At 44.0% G+C, this 22,996-nt stretch overlaps 1 protein-coding gene across 1 annotated transcript in view; it reads left to right on the top strand.

Annotated features, from left to right (window-relative positions):
• LOC126161352 (E3 ubiquitin-protein ligase UBR5) overlaps nt 1-22,996 on the top strand; it is a 349,964-nt gene that overhangs the window by 124,118 nt on the left and 202,850 nt on the right. Inside the window, exon 22 of the mRNA XM_049917120.1 lies at nt 8,361-8,465. Within this exon, the coding sequence (XP_049773077.1) occupies nt 8,361-8,465 (105 nt within the window). The remainder of the gene's footprint in view (nt 1-8,360; nt 8,466-22,996) is intronic.

Raw genomic sequence — 22,996 nt, 5'->3', positions numbered from 1 at the left:
TAACCTCCTTTCAAGACACTGTCCATTCCATTCAACTGCTCTTCCAGGTCCTTTGCTGTCTCTGACAGAATTACATTGTCATCGGCGAACCTCAAAGTTTTTATTTCTTCTCCATGGATTTTAATACCTACTCCCAATTTTTCTTTCCCTTACTGCTTGCTCAATATACAGATTGAATAACATCGGGGATAGGCTACAACCCTGTCTCACTCCCTTTCCAACCACTGCTTCCCTTTCATGCCCCTCGACTCTTATAACTGCCATCTCGTTTCTGTACAAATTGTAAATAGCCTTTCAGTCCCTGTATTTTATCCCTGCCACCTTCAGAATTTGAAAGAGATTAATCCAGTCAACATTGTCAAAAGCTTTCTCCAAGTCTACAAATGCTAGAAACGTAGGTTTGCCTTTTCTTAATCTAGCTTCTAAGATAAGTCGTAGGGTCAGTATTGCCTCGCGTGTTCCAACATTTCTACGGAATCCAAACTAATCTTCCCTGAGGTCGGCTTCTACCAGTTTTTCCATTCATCTGTAAAGAATTCGCGTTAGTATTTTGCAGCTGTGGCTTATTAAACTGATAGTTTGGTAATTTTCACATCTGTCAACACCTGCTTTCTTTGGGATTGGAATTATATTCTTCCTAAAATCTGAGGGTATTTCGCCTGTCTCATACATCTTGCTCACTAGATGGTAGAGTTTTGTTAGGCTTGGCTCTCCCAAGGCTGTCAATGGGATGTTGTCTACTCCCGGGGCCTTGTTTCGACTTAGGTCTTTCAGTGCTCTATCAAACTCTTCACGCAGTATCATATCTCCATTTCATCTTCATTTACATCCTCTTCCATTTCCATAATATTGTCCTCAAGTAAATCGCCCTTGTATAGACCCTCTGTATACTCCTTCCACCTTTCTGCTTTCACTTCTTTCCTTAGTACTGGGTTTCCATCTGAGCTCTTGATATTCATGCAAGTCTTTCTTTTTTCTCCAAAGGTCTCTTTAATTTTCCTGTAGGCAGTATCTATTTTACCCCTAGTGATATGCGCCTGTACATCCTTACATTTGTCCTCTAGCCATCCCTGTTAAGCCATTTTGCACTTCCTGTCAATCTCATTTTTGAGACGTTTGTATTCCTTTTTGCCTTTTTTATATTTTCTCCTTTCACCAATTAAATTACATATCTCTTTTGTTACCCAAGGATTTCTATTAGCCCTCGTCTTTTTACCTACTTGATCCTCTGCTACCTTCACTATTTCATCTCTCAAAGCTGCCCATTCTTCTTCTACTGCATTTCTTTCCCCCATTCTTGTCAATCGTTCCCTAATGCTCTCCCTGAAGCTCTCTACAACCTCTGGTTCTTTCAATTTATCCAGGTCCCATCTCCTCAATTTCCCACCTTTTTGCAATTTCTTCAGTTTTAATTTACAGTTCATAACCAGTAGATTGTGGTCAGAGTCCACATCTGCCTCTGGAATTGTCTTACAATTTAAAACCTGGTTCCTGAATCTCTGTCTTACCATTATATAATCTATCTGATACCTTCCAGTATCTCCAGGCTTCTTCCATGCATACAACCTTCTTTCATGATTCTTGAACCAAGTGTTACCTGTGATTAAGTTATGCTCTGTCCAAAATTCTACCAGGCAGTTTCCTCTTTCATTCCTTACTCCCATTCTATTTTCACCTATTATGTTCCCTTCTCTTACTGTGGTAGGTGTGGGCTTCCGATCTATGTTGGCCACAATAATGTGTTCACTATGCTGTTTGTAGCAGCTTACCCGCATTCCAATCTCCCCCCCCCCCCTCCCCCCATTATTAAACCTACTTCTGCATTACCCTATTTGATTTTGTATTTATAACCCTGTATTCACCTGACCAGAAGTCTTGTTCCTCCTGCCACCGAACTTCACTAATTCCCACTATATCTATCTTTAACCTATCCATTTCCCGTTTTAAATTATCTAACGTGCCTGCCTGATTAAGGGATCTGACTTTGCACGCTCCGATCCATAGAACGCCAGTTTTCTTTCTCCTGATAACAACGTCCTCCTGAGTTGTCCCCACCCAGATGTCCGAATGGCGGACTATTTTACCTCCTGAATATTTTACCCAAGAGGACGCCATCATCATTGATCCATACAATAAATGCATACGATACCTAAGTAAAATCAGTGCTGTTTATGAGCAACACCACTTTTTACAATAACATAGTACACATAGTCTAATATTCTAAATTAACAGGGCACAAATTTCAACACAATATAAAAAACAGTGCTAACAAAAGACAAAAACCAGTGGTAGGATTGAAAAATCTTAGTATGACTTTCACACTAGATTTCATTTGCTCAAAGTATGAAGTGGAGTGATAAAGTACATTTGTAAATTGCACATTGTGTGTAGGAAGTAAACATTTATTAGAAGAGTGGTTAACTGAAAATCATTTTATCTAGTAACTGAAATAGTATTTTCGTTTCCAGTGTTAAATTTTAATTGACATATTAAGAAATTCTTTTGAAGTTCTGTTTGCTCATAATGGTAGTTTCAGTATTTTGTATGTGCCTAGCTTAGAGTTAGAACTAAGTGTTAAAACCAAAATAGGCCTAAATTTTTTTGTTGTGTTTTGTTTTTATGAGGGATGTTCAGAAAGTAGGGAACGCTTCCGTCTGACACCACTAGGCGTGCGCTGATTGTGTGTGTTTTGGCATGTGCATGCTCGGCAGCTCAGTCAGCATCCATCCTTGACAGCGGGAATGTCTCTGCAGATCTGGTTTTTTCAATATTCGAATTTGAAATGTGCGCTGCAGTCAAAAATCCCGCCAGTTGTGAGGTGCGGTCTGTGATGTGGTTTTTGTTGCCAAAAACCTAAAACCTATAGAAATTTATTGGGAACTGTGCGAAGTGTACGGAAACAACGTAATTAGTTAGTGTTCCATCTGGAAATGGTGCATTCGGTTTAAAAATGCCCAAACCAGTGTTCATGATGAAGAGAAGAATGGATGATCTTGTTGCCAAAGTTGATGAAATGATTCATGGAAACCGTCGCTTTACAATAACGGAGCTTTTGCGTACTTTTCCACAAGTTTCACAGACTTTGTCATTTGAAATTTTCACTCAAAAGCTAGGCCACCACAACTTTTGTGGATGATGGTCGCCAAAAATGCTTACAGAGCACCATAAAGAATAGCGAATGGGGGTAATATTGACATTTGTGGAGGCACCACAAACATGGTGACTCATTACTGGATAGAATGTTAACCAGTGACAATACTTGGGTGAAACATGTCAATTCCAAGACAAAATTACAGTCCATGGAGTGGAGGCACACAAGGTCCCCCCAAAAATCAAGAAAATGTTTGCAAACCTTGTCAGCAAGGAAGTTCATGGCTACAGTGTTTTGGGATAGGCAAGGTGTGCTTCTTATTGATTTTCTCGAACGTGGAGCAACTATAAATTCTGCCTGGTACTGTCAAACTTTGTGAGCGACGGCTGCACTGGAGACAAGATGCATACCAAGAGGCAGCGATGACGGTGCTGCAGTTGCCGCCGAACAAAGACGAAACCAGAAGGAGAGACGACTGCTCCCACTGCCCACAGGTGGCCAGAATACCACACCAGTGAGAGTGGGGCAGGGGACCAGCTGCCAACGGCAGTAAAGCAAGTGCTGCAGGTGTAAGAGTTGTGCGCCGTGCTGGCGGCTGCAGCGGAGGAGGCGATTGTGGCCTTCAAAGCCACCATGGATGCGGATAGGGCAGCCTTCAAGGCCACCCTGACTGCAGAGACGACAGAGGCATGTAACCAGCTGCAGCAGTTGCGCTCGCAGAGGGCCCAAGATATCCGTGCAGATGCAGCAGGCAGAGAAGAGAAGTCAGCCGCCGCTCCCCTGGCAGATCAGCCAGCGGCAGGACACACCGAGGAAGAAGAAGACGGAACAGGCTGCACCAATGCCAAAGCCCGTTGGCTCTGAGCAGCTCTGCTCCCGATGAGTGAGCAACCATTGCGTCAAGGACGCTCAAGAGCATGGGCTGTCATTGAGCCTGTCTGCGCAGCCAACAAGCAAGTAGTGGTGCCGCTAGGTGGTCACGCATCTCGGAGCACTTGGCTTCGACGCACGCCCACCAGACACCGATGGATGACCTGGGCCCTCCCCTGCGTGAAGTCACCACTGACAGCGCAGCAGGGGCTCTCATAGCACAAACTGCAGCACACCGTGCTGCAGCACCGTCTAGGACTGATCTCTTAGGACGAAACTTAGCATGACACTGTATCCGATTGCATGATACCCACTTCTAACATAACCTACCCTTGTAAGACCTATCACAGTCAGCAAGACATCCACTAATGCTCTTACTACCCAACCTAACTATTGCAGAGGTTTTTTTCCTTGGCGCTTGCCTTGGCACTTTTTTCCCTCTGCCCTTCAAACCGCTACCCTTCGTTCGACTTTCGACCCAATCTATCTACAGATGAGCGCATATAAATGGCTAACCCTAGCCAGACATATGCAAACATTGCAGTACTCACATCCTGCGACACCTCACTTTAGTGAACACTAACCCTTTATTCAGAGATGGCAGTAGACCTTTTGAGTTGGCCATCGTGTGGGTGTGGAGGGGCTCCACCTCTGATTCTGTCTCTCTCTCTCTCTCTCTCTCTCTCTCTCTCTCTCTCTCTTTTTTTTTTTTTTTTTTTTTTTTTTTTTTTTTTTTTTTTTTTTTTTTTTGGCGGGTGGGGGGGGGGGGGGGGGAGAACTAAACTTTGCACAGCTTTAGAAGAGCTGTTCAAAACAAATGTTGAGGAAAGCTGATGTCCAAAATTTTGTTTTTGCACAACAATTTCCGACCTCACACGGCACACCGCGCTAAAGAACTCCTTAATTCATTCAAATAGTAAATTTTCCTTCATCCGCCCTACAGCCCCGATCGTGCACCAAGCGACTTCCAGTTGTTTCGCAAGATGAAGAACTGGCTTGCAACGCACTGCTTTGATGACGATGCAGAACACCAGGTGGGCGTGACACACTGGCTGAAGTCTCAGTCGGCGGAATTTTATGACAAAGGTCTTTAAAAGCTTATCCACTGCTATGATAAGTGCCTCATTGTATTTGGTGACTAGTGGAAAAGTAGTACGTCAGTCGCTCTTTGAGACATATATAATAAAATGTATTTCTTGTACTTAGTGGTGGTGTTATATATATATAAAGAAAGATGATGAGACTTACCAAACAAAAGCGCTGGCAGGTCGATAGACACACAAACACAAACATACACACAAAATTCTAGCTTTCGCAACCAACGGTTGCCTCGTCAGGAAAGAGGGAAGGAGAGGGAAAGACAAAAGGATTTGGGTTTTAAGGGAGAGGGTAAGGAGTCATTCCAATCCCGGGAGCGGAAAGACTTACCTTAAGGGGAAAAAAGGACAGGTATACACTCGCGCACACACACACATATCCATCCGCATATACACAGACACAAGCAGACATTTGTAAAGGCAAAGAGTTTGGGCAGAGATGTCAGTCGGGGCGGAAGTACAGAGGCAAAGATGATGTTGAAAGACAGGTGAGGTATGAGCGGCAGCAAATTGAAATTAGAAATGGATTTCATAGGGATGAACTAAGAGGTTACGAAGGTTAGGTGGACAGCGGAAAGACACTCTTGGTGGAGTGGGGAGGATTTCATGAAGGATGGATCTCATTTCAGGGCAGGATTTGAGGAAGTCGTATCCCTGCTGGAGAGCCACATTCAGAATCTGATCCAGTCCCGGAGAGTATCCTGTCACAAGTGGGGCACTTTTGGGGTTCTTCTGTGGAAGGTTCTGGGTTTGAGGAGATGAGGAAGTGGCTCTGGTTATTTGCTTCTGTACCAGGTTGGGAGGGTAGTTACGGGATGCAAAAGCTGTTTTCAGGTTGTTGGTGTAATGGTTCAAGGATTCCGGACTGGAGCAGATTCGTTTGCCACGAAGACCTAGGCTGTAGGGAAGGGACCGTTTGATGTGGAATGGGCGGCAGCTGTCATAATGGAGGTACTGTTGCTTGTTGGTGGGTTTGATGTGGACGGACGTGTGAAGCTGGCCATTGGACAGGTGGAGATTAACGCCAAGGAAAGTGGCATGGGATTTAGAGTAGGACCAGGTGAATCTGATGGAACCAAAGGAGTTGAGGTTGGAGAGGAAATTCTGGAGTTCTTCTTCACTGTGAGTCCAGATCATGAAAATGTCATCAATAAATCTGTACCAAACTTTGGGTTGGCAGGCCTGGGTAACCAAGAAGGCTTCCTCTAAGTGACCCATGAATAGGTTGGCGTACGAGGGGGCCATCCTGGTACCCATGGCTGTTCCCTTGGTTACCCAGGCCTGCCAACCCAATGTTTGGTACAGATTTATTGATGACATTTTCATGATCTGGACTCACAGTGAAGAACTACTCCAGAATTTCCTCTCCAACCTCAACTCCTTTGGTTCCATCAGATTCACCTGGTCCTACTCTAAATCCCATGCCACTTTCCTTGACGTTGACCTCCACCTGTCCAATGGCCAGCTTCACATGTCCGTCCACATCAAACCCACCAACAAGCAACAGTACCTCCATTAAGACAACTGCCACCCATTCCACATCAAACGGTCCCTTCCCTACAGCCTAGGTCTTCGTGGCAAACGAATCTGCTCCAGTCCGGAATCCTTGAACCATTACACCAACAACCTGAAAACAGCTTTTGTATCCCGTAACTACCCTCCCAACCTGGTACAGAAGCAAATAACCAGAGCCACTTCCTCATCTCCTCAAACCCAGAACCTTCCACAGAAGAACCCCAAAATTGCTCCACTTGTGACAGGATACTTTCCGGGACTGGATCAGATTCTGAATGTGACTCTCCAGCAGGGATACGACTTCCTCAAATCCTGCCCTGAAATGAGATCCATCCTTCATGAAATCCTCCCCACTCCACCAAGAGTGTCTTTCTGCCATCCACCTAACCTTCGTAACCTCTTAGTTCATCCCTATGAAATCCTCAAACCATCTTCCCTACACTCTGGCTCCTACCCCTGTAACCGCCCCCGGTGTAAAACCTGTCCCATGCACCCTCCCACCACCACCTATTCCAGTCCTGTAACCCGGAAGGTGTACACGATCAAAGGCAGAGCCACGTGTGAAAGCACCCACGTGATTTACCAACTGACCTGCCTACTCTGTGAAGCGTTCTCTGTGGGAATGACCAGCAACAAACTGTCCATTCGCATGAATGGACACAGGCAGACAGTGTTTGTTGGTAATGAGGATCACCCTGTGGCTAAACATGCCTAGGTGCACGGCCAGCACATCTTGGCACAGTGTTACACTGTCCGGGTTATCTGGATACTTCCCACTAACACCAACCTGTCAGAACTCCGGAGATGGGAACTTGCCCTTCAGCATATCCTCTCTTCTCGCTATCCGCCAGGCCTCAATCTCCGCTAATTTCTAATTTCAATTTGCTGCCGCTCATACCTCACCTGTCTTTCAACATCATCTTTGCCTCTGTACTTCCGCCCCGACTGACATCTCTGCCCAAACTCTTTGCCTTTACAAATGTCTGCTTGTGTCTGTGTATATGCGGATGGATATGTGTGTGTGTGCGCGAGTGTATACCTGTCCTTTTTTCCCCTTAAGGTAAGTCTTTCCGCTCCCGGGATTGGAATGACTCCTTACCCTCTCCCTTAAAACCCAAATCCTTTTGTCTTTCCCTCTCCTTCCCTCTTTCCTGACGAGGCAACCGTTGGTTGCGAAAGCTAGAATTTTGTGTGTATGTTTGTGTTTGTTTGTGTGTCTATCGACCTGCCAGCGCTTTTGTTTGGTAAGTCTCATCATCTTTCTTTTTATATATATATATATATAACACACACACACATATCCATCCACACTGTGTCTGTAGATGTGTGGATGGATATGTGTGTGTGTGTGTGCGCGAGTGTATACCCGTCCTTTTTTCCCCATAAGGTAAGTCTTTCCGCTCCTGGGACTGGAATGACTCCTTACCCTCTCCCTTAAAACCCACATCCTTTCGTCTTTCCCTCTCCTTCCCTCTTTCCTGATGAGGCAACAGTTTGTTGCGAAAGCTTGAATTTTGTGTGTATGTTTGTGTTTGTTTGTGTGTCTGTCGACCTGCCAGCACTTTCATTTGGTAAGTCACATCATCTTTGTTTTTAGGTATATTTTTCCTTCATGGAATGTTTCCTTCTATTATAACTATATATATATATATATATATATATATATATATATATATATATATATATATATATATATATATATATAAATCTTCCTGAATAGCCCTCATAAGTATGCTCACATTAAAAGTAGATCTTATGGTTATTTTTCTGTTTCTGTTTACTTCCAGAACCTGATATGCCTGACCACGACCTTGAACCTCCTAGATTTAGTCGTCGTGGTCTGGAAAGGTTGTTGAATGATTGGTCTGCAGTGCGAGGAATGATAATGTCAGGTAAGATGAATAGGATATGGCAGTGGTAGTTTCTCAGTTCTTTGCAGATTTAAAGTGGTGCATAGTAAGCATTTTCAAAACGAGCTTGGAAAGAGACAAGAGCTTGATCTGATAGAAAGCAAAAGGCAAAAAGAATCCTTGGTATGCCAGATCGGAAGAAGATGGGACTGGTAGATAATCTTTGTAGATAGTTGCTTGTATCATGGGAGAACCACCTAGATTTTTTTGCAGCAGTACTCCATGTAATTTTGTAAGTGATTTCTCTTTGAGTTGCTGTGAGAGGTTATGGAATCAGTTATAATAAATTCGGACAGTTGCTTGTGTATTCTTGGGAATTAGTTTCTTGTTCACAGTACCTCGTTTGACACATCTTGGTACATATTATCATCTGTGGAGAGACATAAACTTCTGTACCATGTGTTGCTTTTCATTCCTGATCAGTTCACGCTTCAGCAGAGATTGCAGTTCCTATATAGTCTTTATATGTTACAGCTTCTAGTTAAGCGTAAAAAGAAATCAAGCCAACTAAGAATCATAAGATTTGCGGTCATTTTTTGTTTTGTGTCCACTTGCTGGAAACCATAATATTTGAACAATAGTGGCTGCAGTATTATTGTAGTAACTATCGATAAATGCTTTGATTCATTTTGCTAAGTGTGCTTGGAGGTGAAGGCTATAGTGTGTTGTCCGTGAAGTGTCTCTTGAGCCCGCCATTCAGAGATTGTGTTTGCCGAAGTTGAACTTCAGTATTTCAGTTGAGGGGTTTGTGGTTTTCTTTGGACAGTTAACAAATGAAGAGTGAAAAGAGAGAGGGGTGGATAACTCCATTAGTATTATCTTATATAACAGACAAGCTTATTTACCACTAGAATTAGAGGAACATCATTAACTGTACACAAGATCATTGCACGGCAGACCATTAAGTGAACTTGTGAGATAGTTTGGAAATTGAGGTGAATAGTAATGCAAGGGTTTTGCTTCTGGCTATGGGATAGAATGGCATAGGGCAACAGTGACGGGATCAGGACACCATGTCACAAGTATTTTAAATCAACTGGCTGTGGTTTTGAGTAAAGGGGGCCAGATATTAATAGTTTGGAGAGCAGGCAGAGCCTAACCAAGAATATGGAATGTAATGTAAAGAGTTAACTGAACAGTTAAGCACAGCAAATTGGCAGATGAATGTGGGATTCATTGAAGTTCAGAAGTTGCATGATAACATGGTGCCAAAGGGAGTTAACCAGAAAGTGAGCAGATTGCTGTGGTCTTCAGGTAGGGGTCACATTGGTGCTGTGTCAGTTGCTATTGGGAGGTGTTCGTGCACAAGACATGACCTACATCTTAACAGCAGGGAGAAACATACATTAGTCAAATTGACTGCTAAAAGTATAGAAGAGGCAATAGATACCATTGCTGAGAGTGATAATCAGATTGTAAGTGTTGGCTTTTGTAGGCCAAACAGCTTATTCAGACAGACTGTTCTACAAGATGCTAAAACAAAATGCAATGTTACTATAAAAGAATGTTGTCTGAATAAGTTTATATAGGCACAACAGAATATTCAGTGATTGAAAATGAATTCTAATAATGTTCTTGTATGTTTATATGAATGAGGCACTTGAAAATTCAGGAATACAGTATTGAGAAGGAGAATACTATAGATTGGCAGCCTCTCAGGAAAAGTTGGTCAAGGGTACATGCGCTGAGCCTTTTATGAGGCAAAGTGATAATTTGTGCAAAAATATTTATTAATGACTCTTCCAGTCAGCTTCTTGGCCCTCTAATCATACACTACCCGTCCTCACACTACCATAAAGTTGTTGCAACATTGTCTTCCAAACAACCATTGTAAATATCCTCAAAATCGCAAGATAACAAACAAGTAATTTTGACAGTGGTCAGACTGTATCTCACCATGTCGACACGACTAAGCAGAGCCTTATTTCCGCACCAGATACATATTAGCTGTTCAACATTTGGTGATCTCTGTTGTAGTCATTGTGTGCATTTGTTGTTGTGGCATTGTGTTTTTATTTTCATCATCTTTATGTGGTACTGTTGACTAAGATTTGGTTTTGTTAAGAAAGTGGCACATCTTTGTGTTTAATAGAGGATGAAGTTTTGGAAATTCTCGCTAGATGTGAAACAGAATGAAATTGATTGTGATGACTCTTGAAGCGACAGTCCTAAGCTATGGTATCAGCTTAAGTTTGTTTCTGTAAGAAAAGAAAAATTTTCCAGTCATATTTGATTGCGAGAAAACGAAGTTTCATCCATTTTGTGCATATATTTGGGAATTTAGTTTCAGGATACAATTATTGTGGATTAGGTCAAAATTCTAGCATTATGGTAGTTTTCTGGTAGTTGTAACAGATCAGATGGAATTTATACCAGATGAAACTGATAGATTTTATTTGTATAGTAATTCAGTTGCACTAGAATTTATGCATTCTATCTTGACACATGATCTTGAAGCATGGTTTGAGAAACTGTCCTCTTCCTTGCTATTTGACTGCTTATACCTTGTGTGAAAATGATGAAGAATAGTACCTCCCAGTTTAGAGGCATACTCTCCAACAATGGTTTTCAGAGAAATTATGTCGCTCCACTACTGATGGCACAAGAGCTGTTGTTGTAGTAGGATCCTAGGAAGAAGGACCAGAGACGTGTGGCAGTGGCTGTCGATTTCAAACCCAACAAAAATTGTGGCTGTCGGTGAATGCTGATCCATCTCAGCAAGTTTCTGAACAATCACTGCAAGGAGCTGCATACAATGGACATTAAGTCTGGCACCTTGGAAATGGTCATTGCTCACAGTGACACGTGAAGTTGCATATCTTCGATGGGCCAAACAACACAAACTAGATAGTAGCTGAACTAGACAGTAGCTGACTGGATGTGTTTACAGTGGTTCAATGAGTTGTGATTAGGCCTGGTTCCAAAAGATGAGAGGCACTGAGTGCACTGACAGCTCGAGTAGGTGTTTACATCCCGTGTGCAGAGAGCGTAGTTCAGTCCAGAGGTAGTTCTATGATGTTTTTAAAGTGTTTACTGTACATGACTTAGGCCCAGTCATTCACATTATTGCCTACACAAACTGATATTTTTATTTCAACATTCATGGTGACAGAGAGTTTGCCCTGTCTTCTATATCTTAAAGACGAGTTAACTGTGAACACACACGTACATTTCAAGTTTGACAAACGCTCTGGCCCCTATTGCAAGAGTAGGTTGCTAAATTGTCAAAAGTGGGTGAAATAAAGTAGTAAATATCCTCATAGTTTGGTATCTCTAGAGGAAATAAAATACTCTGGACTGACCAAAACTAGTGGAACTTGGTCAATGTCTGTATATCCAGTGAATGCAGTCACCGTTTCTTGCTCCAGGAACTGACAAGGCCTGATTCCAATAATAATTGGAAGCAGGAAATATGTTATCTTGTTTACAAGCTCCAATTATTTGTGCAGTTATACATTCCCCTTCTGTTATATGTTCTTTTGGAACTCAATGTCATCTGGTTCTTCCAACTCATTCAGGTCATATCTTCATAAATTTCTACATTTAACCAGTTTCTTCAAGTTTAGTATGCAATTCATAACTGGTAAATTGTGTTTAGCATCCCAATCGGCTCTTGGATATTTCCTACAGTTCAAAATCTAATTTCTAAAGATATTACTTACTACTATATAATCTATTTGAAATCTTGTGGTACGTCCAGGTCTCTTCCACATATACAGCATTCTTCTTTCATTTTTAAACTGAGTTTTAACAGTTAATAAATCGTATTCTGTTCAGAACTCTCCTAGGAAGCTTGCCCTTTCGTGTCCCCACCACCTCCCACCCACTCACCCACCGTACAGTCTTTCTTCCACTGTCTTCTTCTTCCTGCTAACAGATTCCAGTGTCCCTTCACTATCAAATTTTCATTTCCCTTAACATAATGATTAACTTGCTTTATCTGATACTGTTTTCAGTCTCATCATCTGTGGAGCTACACCATGTTGAGAACAACAAAGTCATTGATTATGGAACTTGGAAGAGGGCACTGTTGCAATTTGCCATTAGCCGTGTGTGCAGCATGGTTATAGCAGTTATGCTACTGAAGTCGCTCACACGTTCTGCATGGTCCCTTGAACCAATTAAGAAAGTTCTCACAATATATCTCTTTGTAATAGCTGTTTGTTTTCTTGACTTAAAATGTAGCAGATGTTCTGTAAAAAACCATTAGTAGTTCCACTGCTTAGGAGAATGCTACCACAACTGTCATCTGCCTAGTCTTTTTGGGCATAATGACCAGCGCTAATCCATGTTCCATCCAAACACACAATGTCTTAATATGGGTTTTCTTGTATCTGAAACTATGGGATTTCATATCTGTTTGCAAAGAAGTCTCGAGGCCATTGAATAATTTACCTCATTTCGTTCTTTTATAATAGCCCTATATCTGATGACAAACTGTCACTTGCTGCAGTGTGACTTCGTATTACTGTGTGACCATAGCATAGATGAGCCTTGTTTATGCTCTGCACAATATTTTTCTTTGTTGGCCACCTTACAGTGTTTCTTTTGGATCTTCGTGACAGCCTAAGTTCTTTCCAGTACTCTCCCTCTCAAATTTTAATGTGTTCCAGAGGATGAGATCACAATTACTCAATGGTAAAACCATTGTAAGTATCCACCAAGGCTGTAAAGTTCTCTGCACATGATGTCATGTTACGTTACATTACTGGCCAGTTTCAAATGCAGTTGTGTTGGTGGTATGAATGTCATATTCAAAAATTATTTAATGCTGCGTGGGAACACACACGTTCCCACATCCATTGAAAATATGAATATATATATTCTTGCGCTTCACATAATGCATACAGGATTTTATCAAAGCAGTTCAGAGGCTGGCTGCTAGATTTGTTACTGGTAAATTTGATCAACACATAAGTGTTATGGAGATGCTTCGGGAAATCAAATGGGAATCCCTGGAGGGAAGGTGACATTCTTTTTGAGAAACATTATTGAGTAAATTTAGAGAACCGACATTCAAAGCCAACTGCGGAACGATTCTACTGCTGCCAACATACATTATGTGTAAGGACTACGGAGATAAGATACAAAAAATCAGGGCTCATATGGAGGTATAGAGATAATCGTTTTTCCCTCACTCTATTTGCGAGTGGAATAGGAAAGGAAATGACGAGTAGTGGTACAGGGTACCCTTGGCCACATACCGTATGGTGCCTTGCGGAGTATCTGTGTAGATGTTGATGTAGGAACAAATTTTGTAACTTGTTATATAACTGAAATGCTTTAGAAGTCCCAGCTTGTATTAAGCAGCACAGCATATTCTTTTGCTTCCATGGACGTTACGTTCTTGGAAGTGAATGGACACATTGTGCTGCTAAACAGTGGTTCAGTTATATGATGTGTTAAAAAATGAGTTCCTGTAGGCGGTATGAGATATGGAACATTATACATGTAGATTTTTTTACATTATGTGGGAGTAAGCATCTGATCTTACCACTGAATAGTTTTTAACACTTCAGAGAGCGAGCCCGAGCCTGAGCACAGTGCAGGCTACAACTTCACCTATAGGTCAGGCTGCAATTTTCTTGAGATGGAAAGACCATCTCATCCTGAATGATAAGTCTCCCCTGACCCGTGTGGTTCTGGGTGACTTTTCCGAAATCAACCCTTTTGCCTGAAGAAGGAGCCACTTGCCCCAAAAACTTGCTGATTACAACCATCTTTTATGTTTGTGTTCTGCCACCGTTTGATGAGTTGGTTTTTTATCTATCCAATTAAAGAAAAAGATAGATTGCTACTCACCACATGTGAGTAGCAGTCAGGCACAACAAAAGACTACTAAATGAGTAAGCTTTCAGACAAAAAGCTTTCTTCGGAATTAGACATTGTCTAATTCAGAAAAAGGTTTTTCGGCCGAAAGCTTACTTGTTTAGCAGTCTTTTTGTTGTTCCTGTCTGTGACTCAGCTTTTCCACTACATTATGGAAAGGATAGATTGCTACTCAGTATATGGAGGAAGTGTGTATAGGAGTTGTTGAGTTGCCTGTATGGTGAGTAGCAGTCCAGCCTTTTCATCATATTGTCATTATTCCATCCTGGATTTACCATTGTTTGATATATAAAGTTGTATTTCTGAACCTATTTTCACTCACTGATCTCTCATAGCATTACATTGTGGGAGAAATTTATGTTGAGAAAGGTATTTTTCAAATAATTTTTCAGGTTTTTGCAGCATGATTGTTTAATGTTGTTCTTCTGGGTGTTCAACCAAGATGTTGAACCAGTAATCAATATTTTGATGTCAGACCCACTGGTCTTCTTCATGTTTTGGGAGTTGTCCTGTTATGTGTATCCACTGCATGGGCCCCTACCAGCCTGGGAACTGTTGTTGATCTTCCCCACTAATTATAGCAGAGTTTGACCGCTGGTGCATGCAACCTTAGATGTTCTTTTGTATCCCAGAGTTGGTACGGGTACGCTGTGAAACATACATTTTAGTAGAATTTCCCAGCTCTGGTGGAAGAGGTGGCTGGTGAAATTTTAATAAATTGAGTGCCGGACTCCAAACTTTGTTTAAAATAAAACAATTACGTACATTTGCTCAATAAGCTTTCTATAAATGAAAGTTTCCAGTGTTTCATTTTCGTTTTGGTCGGGCGATTTGGCAGTTAGTCTGACATATGCATAACGCAACATTGTGCAATCATTCAGGTAGCAATTTCAAAATGATTTTTGTGTAGAAATTGTGCAGGTTTATTTTGTTCACTTTTGTGTGCTGTTAAAAAAATCTTTAACGATTCGACTGAATGCTAAACTTCGGAATTTGCCACTTTATGGGAGGGCCATTGTCGACACTACGTATGAGATGGTCACTGTTGCGTAGGTCATTTGTAGAGTCATATCTTTGTGTGCTGTTCTCATTTGCTTCCAGCATATATACAGAAAATTGTACCATGCATTCACCAGTAATAACCACATTGTTCTTAAAACAGGAATGCAAGACAGATATGCTCTGTTTTGGTAGGCTGCACCAAGAGTGGAATGACTACAAGGTATTCTTCATTTTCCAGTGTGAGTATTGAGATACCTTTGATTATGTTTAGCCTGTCCTGTGACAAGAAGTGTGTTCTGAAGCACAGGTCAGCAATTTCGGCCAAATACTCCGTCTTTTGTAGACTGCGGCAAGTATTCTGCCGAGTAATGGGTCTCGGTTCATTGTATTGGGTATTCGTGGGTAGTGATAGGGAATTTGTTAGGGCTATGTTTCAGATTAGCAGTGGTTTGAAAACATTTAGCCATCTTCTTGTGGAATTAGTAAACGAGGCAGGGTGTTGACATCAGCATGTTTAGAGGTGGGCTCAGTAAATATAAGTTCAAACAGTTACTTAATAATTACAGCGTAACTACTTTAAAGCATTGATAATTACTGATTCTCATATGAGTTTCTTACAGTCTTTTATGTTAACATGTATTGAATAGGCCACTACAAGTGACTTTAATGCACACATCTTTATTTTATGGTGGTGCAATAACGCAGTCTCACATTGGGATCATTTGACAGCTTACGTAACTACATTGCACTCTGCCAGGTACAGTGACAAAACCACAGTACATCAGTGCACCTCGTATTTTTCTTGATGACACTGTGGTTCCACTGGCAACTTCAAACTTGGTACTTGTCGTCCTAATACTTAACGAGGAGGTCAATGTGGTCCGGGCATAATCATTTGGGTGATGCAGTGAAACAGGAGCCTCCTTAATACTGCTTCTACCATAAATGACCATGTTTGCATAAAAATTTTGATAGTATAAATAACTGATCCTTTAAATTATATGAAATAAAGGTAAGGCAACCACTCACTCACAGCTGATATGTGTGGCCTGTAGAAACGCACAAAGGAAAACGGTATTGACACTAGCTTTCAAGCTCTTGTCTCTCTCTCTCTCTCTCTCTCTCTCTCTCTCTCTCTCTCTCTCTCTCTATGCATTTTTTTCCCCACAAAAATTGAAGAAGGGGTATTTTGAGGTATTAAAGGTCAAAGGGTAAGGTCAGTGACCTTGAATGTGAAAATTCTTAGAAACTTGTCATATTGCAGATCAGTGTAAATCTTTACTCATTAGCTATTCAGTAATACAAGTTTCATTGGTCTATGTCGATTAGAACCAGAACTGTAACCATTTATATTAACACAGATACATGTAAATTTCACACAATTTCCAAACTCGGAAAACCTGTAATGTTCTTCACAATTGAAATATACCTCTGCAAATTGGTAGTATCCCATCTCTTGTCTGGATCATTGAATGCACCAAATTTGAAAGAAATCTGAGACGGCCACGCTGAAAAGTCACTGTTCTGCATTGAAGTGACATAGAATTACCTGTTCACACTACTCTGAACATCAGAATGAGATTTTCACTCTGCAGCGGAGTGTGCGCTGATATGAAACTTCCTGGCAGATTAAAACTGTGTGCCCGACCGAGACTCGAACTCGGGACCTTTGCCTTTCGCGGGCAAGTGCTCTACCAACTGAGCTACCAAAGCACGACTCACGCCCGGTACTCACAGCTTTACTTCTGCCAGTACCTCGTCTCCTACCTTCCAAACTTTACAGAAGCTCTCCTGCGAATCTGCAGAACTAGCACTCCTGAAAGAAAGGATATTGCGGAGACATGGCTTAGCCACAGCCTAGGGGATGTTTCCAGAATGAGATTTTCACTCTGCAGCGGAGTGTGCGCTGATATGAAACTTCCTGGCAGATTAAAACTGTGTGCCCGACCGAGACTCGAACTCGGGACCTTTGCCTTTCGCGGGCAAGTGCTCTACCAACTGAGCTACCAAAGCACGACTCACGCCCAGTACTCACAGCTTTACTTCTGCCAGTACCTCGTCTCCTACCTTCCAAACTTTACAGAAGCTCTCCTGCGAACCTGCAGAACTAGCACTCCTGAAAGAAAGGATATTGCGGAGACATGGCTTAGCCACAGCCTAGGGGATGTTTCCAGAATGAGATTTTCACTCTGCAGCGGAGTGTGCGCTGATATGAAACTTCCTGGCAGATTAAAACTGTGTGCCCGACCGAGACTCGAACTCGGGACCTTTGCCTTTCGCGGGCAAGTGCTCTACCAACTGAGCTACCAAAGCACGACTCACGCCCGGTACTCACAGCTTTACTTCTGCCAGTACCTCGTCTCCTGCCTTCCAAACTTTACAGAAGCTCTCCTGCGAACCTGCAGAACTAGCACTCCTGAAAGAAAGGATATTGCGGAGACATGGCTTAGCCACAGCCTAGGGGATGTTTCCAGAATGAGATTTTCACTCTGCAGCGGAGTGTGCGCTGATATGAAACTTCCTGGCAGATTAAAACTGTGTGCCCGACCGAGACTCGAACTCGGGACCTTTGCCTTTCGCGGGCAAGTGCTCTACCAACTGAGCTACCAAAGCACGACTCACGCCCGGTACTCACAGCTTTACTTCTGCCAGTACCTCGTCTCCTACCTTCCAAACTTTACAGAAGCTCTCCTGCGAACCTGCAGAACTAGCACTCCTGAAAGAAAGGATATTGCGGAGACATGGCTTAGCCACAGCCTAGGGGATGTTTCCAGAATGAGATTTTCACTCTGCAGCGGAGTGTGCGCTGATATGAAACTTCCTGGCAGATTAAAACTGTGTGCCCGACCGAGACTCGAACTCGGGACCTTTGCCTTTCGCGGGCAAGTGCTCTACCAACTGAGCTACCAAAGCACGACTCACGCCCGGTACTCACAGCTTTACTTCTGCCAGTACCTCGTCTCCTACCTTCCAAACTTTACAGAAGCTCTCCTGCGAACCTGCAGAACTAGCACTCCTGAAAGAAAGGATATTGTGGAGACATGGCTTAGCCACAGCCTAGGGGATGTTTCCAGAATGAGATTTTCACTCTGCAGCGGAGTGTGCGCTGATATGAAACTTCCTGGCAGATTAAAACTGTGTGCCCGACCGAGACTCGAACTCGGGACCTTTGCCTTTCGCGGGCAAGTGCTCTACCAACTGAGCTACCAAAGCACGACTCACGCCCGGTACTCACAGCTTTACTTCTGCCAGTACCTCGTCTCCTGCCTTCCAAACTTTACAGAAGCTCTCCTGCGAACCTGCAGAACTAGCACTCCTGAAAGAAAGGATATTGCGGAGACATGGCTTAGCCACAGCCTAGGGGATGTTTCCAGAATGAGATTTTCACTCTGCAGCGGAGTGTGCGCTGATATGAAACTTCCTGGCAGATTAAAACTGTGTGCCCGACCGAGACTCGAACTCGGGACCTTTGCCTTTCGCGGGCAAGTGCTCTACCAACTGAGCTACCAAAGCACGACTCACGCCCGGTACTCACAGCTTTACTTCTGCCAGTACCTCGTCTCCTACCTTCCAAACTTTACAGAAGCTCTCCTGCGAACCTGCAGAACTAGCACTCCTGAAAGAAAGGATATTGCGGAGACATGGCTTAGCCACAGCCTAGGGGATGTTTCCAGAATGAGATTTTCACTCTGCAGCGGAGTGTGCGCTGATATGAAACTTCCTGGCAGATTAAAACTGTGTGCCCGACCGAGACTCGAACTCGGGACCTTTGCCTTTCGCGGGCAAGTGCTCTACCAACTGAGCTACCAAAGCACGACTCACGCCCGGTACTCACAGCTTTACTTCTGCCAGTACCTCGTCTCCTACCTTCCAAACTTTACAGAAGCTCTCCTGCGAACCTGCAGAACTAGCACTCCTGAAAGAAAGGATATTGCGGAGACATGGCTTAGCCACAGCCTAGGGGATGTTTCCAGAATGAGATTTACACTCTGCAGCGGAGTGTGCGCTGATATGAAACTTCCTGGCAGATTAAAACTGTGTGCCCGACCGAGACTCGAACTCGGGACCTTTGCCTTTCGCGGGCAAGTGCTCTACCAACTGAGCTACCAAAGCACGACTCACGCCCGGTACTCACAGCTTTACTTCTGCCAGTACCTCGTCTCCTACCTTCCAAACTTTACAGAAGCTCTCCTGCGAACCTGCAGAACTAGCACTCCTGAAAGAAAGGATATTGCGGAGACATGGCTTAGCCACAGCATAGGGGATGTTTCCAGAATGAGATTTTCACTCTGCAGCGGAGTGTGCGCTGATATGAAACTTCCTGGCAGATTAAAACTGTGTGCCCGACCGAGACTCGAACTCGGGACCTTTGCCTTTCGCGGGCAAGTGCTCTACCAACTGAGCTACCAAAGCACGACTCACGCCCGGTACTCACAGCTTTACTTCTGCCAGTACCTCGTCTCCTGCCTTCCAAACTTTACAGAAGCTCTCCTGCGAACCTGCAGAACTAGCACTCCTGAAAGAAAGGATATTGCGGAGACATGGCTTAGCCACAGCCTAGGGGATGTTTCCAGAATGAGATTTTCACTCTGCAGCGGAGTGTGCGCTGATATGAAACTTCCTGGCAGATTAAAACTGTGTGCCCGACCGAGACTCGAACTCGGGACCTTTGCCTTTCGCGGGCAAGTGCTCTACCAACTGAGCTACCAAAGCACGACTCACGCCCGGTACTCACAGCTTTACTTCTGCCAATACCTCGTCTCCTACCTTCCAAACTTTACAGAAGCTCTCCTGTGAACCTGCAGAACTAGCACTCCTGAAAGAAAGGATATTGCGGAGACATGGCTTAGCCACAGCCTAGGGGATGTTTCCAGAATGAGATTTTCACTCTGCAGCGGAGTGTGCGCTGATATGAAACTTCCTGGCAGATTAAAACTGTGTGCCCGACCGAGACTCGAACTCGGGACCTTTGCCTTTCGCGGGCAAGTGCTCTACCAACTGAGCTACCAAAGCACGACTCACGCCCGGTACTCACAGCTTTACTTCTGCCAGTACGTTGTCTCCTACCTTCCAAACTTTACAGAAGCTCTCCTGCGAACCTGCAGAACTAGCACTCCTGAAAGAAAGGATATTGCGGAGACATGGCTTAGCCACAGCATAGGGGATGTTTCCAGAATGAGATTTTCACTCTGCAGCGGAGTGTGCGCTGATATGAAACTTCCTGGCAGATTAAAACTGTGTGCCCGACCGAGACTCGAACTCGGGACCTTTGCCTTTCGCGGGCAAGTGCTCTACCAACTGAGCTACCAAAGCACGACTCACGCCCGGTACTCACAGCTTTACTTCTGCCAGTACCTCGTCTCCTGCCTTCCAAACTTTACAGAAGCTCTCCTGCGAACCTGCAGAACTAGCACTCCTGAAAGAAAGGATATTGCGGAGACATGGCTTAGCCACAGCCTAGGGGATGTTTCCAGAATGAGATTTTCACTCTGCAGCGGAGTGTGCGCTGATATGAAACTTCCTGGCAGATTAAAACTGTGTGCCCGACCGAGACTCGAACTCGGGACCTTTGCCTTTCGCGGGCAAGTGCTCTACCAACTGAGCTACCAAAGCACGACTCACGCCCGGTACTCACAGCTTTACTTCTGCCTGTACCTCGTCTCCTACCTTCCAAACTTTACAGAAGCTCTCCTGCGAACCTGCAGAACTAGCACTCCTGAAAGAAAGGATATTGCGGAGACATGGCTTAGCCACAGCCTAGGGGATGTTTCCAGAATGAGATTTTCACTCTGCAGCGGAGTGTGCGCTGATATGAAACTTCCTGGCAGATTAAAACTGTGTGCCCGACCGAGACTCGAACTCGGGACCTTTGCCTTTCGCGGGCAAGTGCTCTACCAACTGAGCTACCAAAGCACGACTCACGCCCGGTACTCACAGCTTTACTTCTGCCAGTACCTCGTCTCCTACCTTCCAAACTTTACAGAAGCTCTCCTGCAGCACTCTGCAGCGGAGTGTGCGCTGATATGAAACTTCCTGGCAGATTAAAACTGTGTGCCCGACCGAGACTCGAACTCGGGACCTTTGCCTTTCGCGGGCAAGTGCTCTACCAACTGAGCTACCAAAGCACGACTCACGCCCGGTACTCACAGCTTTACTTCTGCCAGTACCTCGTCTCCTACCTTCCAAACTTTACAGAAGCTCTCCTGCGAACCTGCAGAACTAGCACTCCTGAAAGAAAGGATATTGCGGAGACATGGCTTAGCCACAGCCTAGGGGATGTTTCCAGAATGAGATTTTCACTCTGCAGCGGAGTGTGCGCTGATATGAAACTTCCTGGCAGATTAAAACTGTGTGCCCGACAGAGACTCGAACTCGGGACCTTTGCCTTTCGCGAGCAAGTGCTCTACCAACTGAGCTACCAAAGCACGACTCACGCCCGGTACTCACAGCTTTACTTCTGCCAGTACCTCGTCTCCTGCCTTCCAAACTTTACAGAAGCTCTCCTGCGAACCTGCAGAACTAGCACTCCTGAAAGAAAGGATATTGCGGAGACATGGCTTAGCCACAGCCTAGGGGATGTTTCCAGAATGAGATTTTCACTCTGCAGCGGAGTGTGCGCTGATATGAAACTTTCTGGCAGATTAAAACTGTGTGCCCGACCGAGTCTCGAACTCGGGACCTTTGCCTTTCGCGGGCAAGTGCTCTACCAACTGAGCTACCAAAGCAGAAAAATACCAGGAGAAGTGGAACTGCTACAACATTCCACCGGGTGAGTGACACAGGTTACTCTCAAATTCTGCAGCAGTTTACCAGCTGAGTGGAAGAGTCCCTCCTGCCTTCTAATGAAGTTCACAGGTGTGAAAGGGTTAAGTTATCCACCAATGTACTTACACATCAGTGAGTCGCAATTTTATTCAATCTTATTAGTTGGCAGTATGACTGACACAAAGACTGAATGAATTACTTGACATACAGAAAAAGTAACCCTTTTATATGTTGTTTATCACAAGTTGAAAGTTTACAGCCACATAACGCAGAGACAAGAGTCAAATCCAGTCCGGGCAAACATCAGTCTTGATGAGATACTGAGGAAGACTGTTCGACAGAAAATTTGGGGGACTACAAAGATGTTCAGAGTATGAAACTTCCTGGCAGATTAAAACTGTGTGCCCGACCGAGACTCGAACTCGGGACCTTTGCCTTTCGCGGGCAAGTGCTCTACCAACTGAGCTACCAAAGCACGACTCACGCCCGGTACTCACAGCTTTACTTCTGCCAGTACCTCGTCACCTACCTTCCAAACTTTACAGAAGCTCTCCTGCGAACCTGCAGAACTAGCACTCCTGAAAGAAAGGATATTGCGGAGACATGGCTTAGCCACAGCCTAGGGGATGTTTCCAGAATGAGATTTTCACTCTGCAGCGGAGTGTGCGCTGATATGAAACTTCCTGGCAGATTAAAACTGTGTGCCCGACCGAGACTCGAACTCGGGACCTTTGCCTTTCGCGGGCAAGTGCTCTACCAACTGAGCTACCAAAGCACGACTCACGCCCGGTACTCACAGCTTTACTTCTGCCAGTACCTCGTCTCCTACCTTCCAAACTTTACAGAAGCTCTCCTGCGAACCTGCAGAACTAGCACTCCTGAAAGAAAGGATATTGCGGAGACATGGCTTAGCCACA

Source organism: Schistocerca cancellata, chromosome 2 (assembly GCF_023864275.1).
Source record: "Schistocerca cancellata isolate TAMUIC-IGC-003103 chromosome 2, iqSchCanc2.1, whole genome shotgun sequence".
Taxonomy (NCBI): domain Eukaryota; kingdom Metazoa; phylum Arthropoda; class Insecta; order Orthoptera; family Acrididae; genus Schistocerca; species Schistocerca cancellata.
This window is presented reverse-complemented; position numbering and strand designations above follow the sequence as displayed.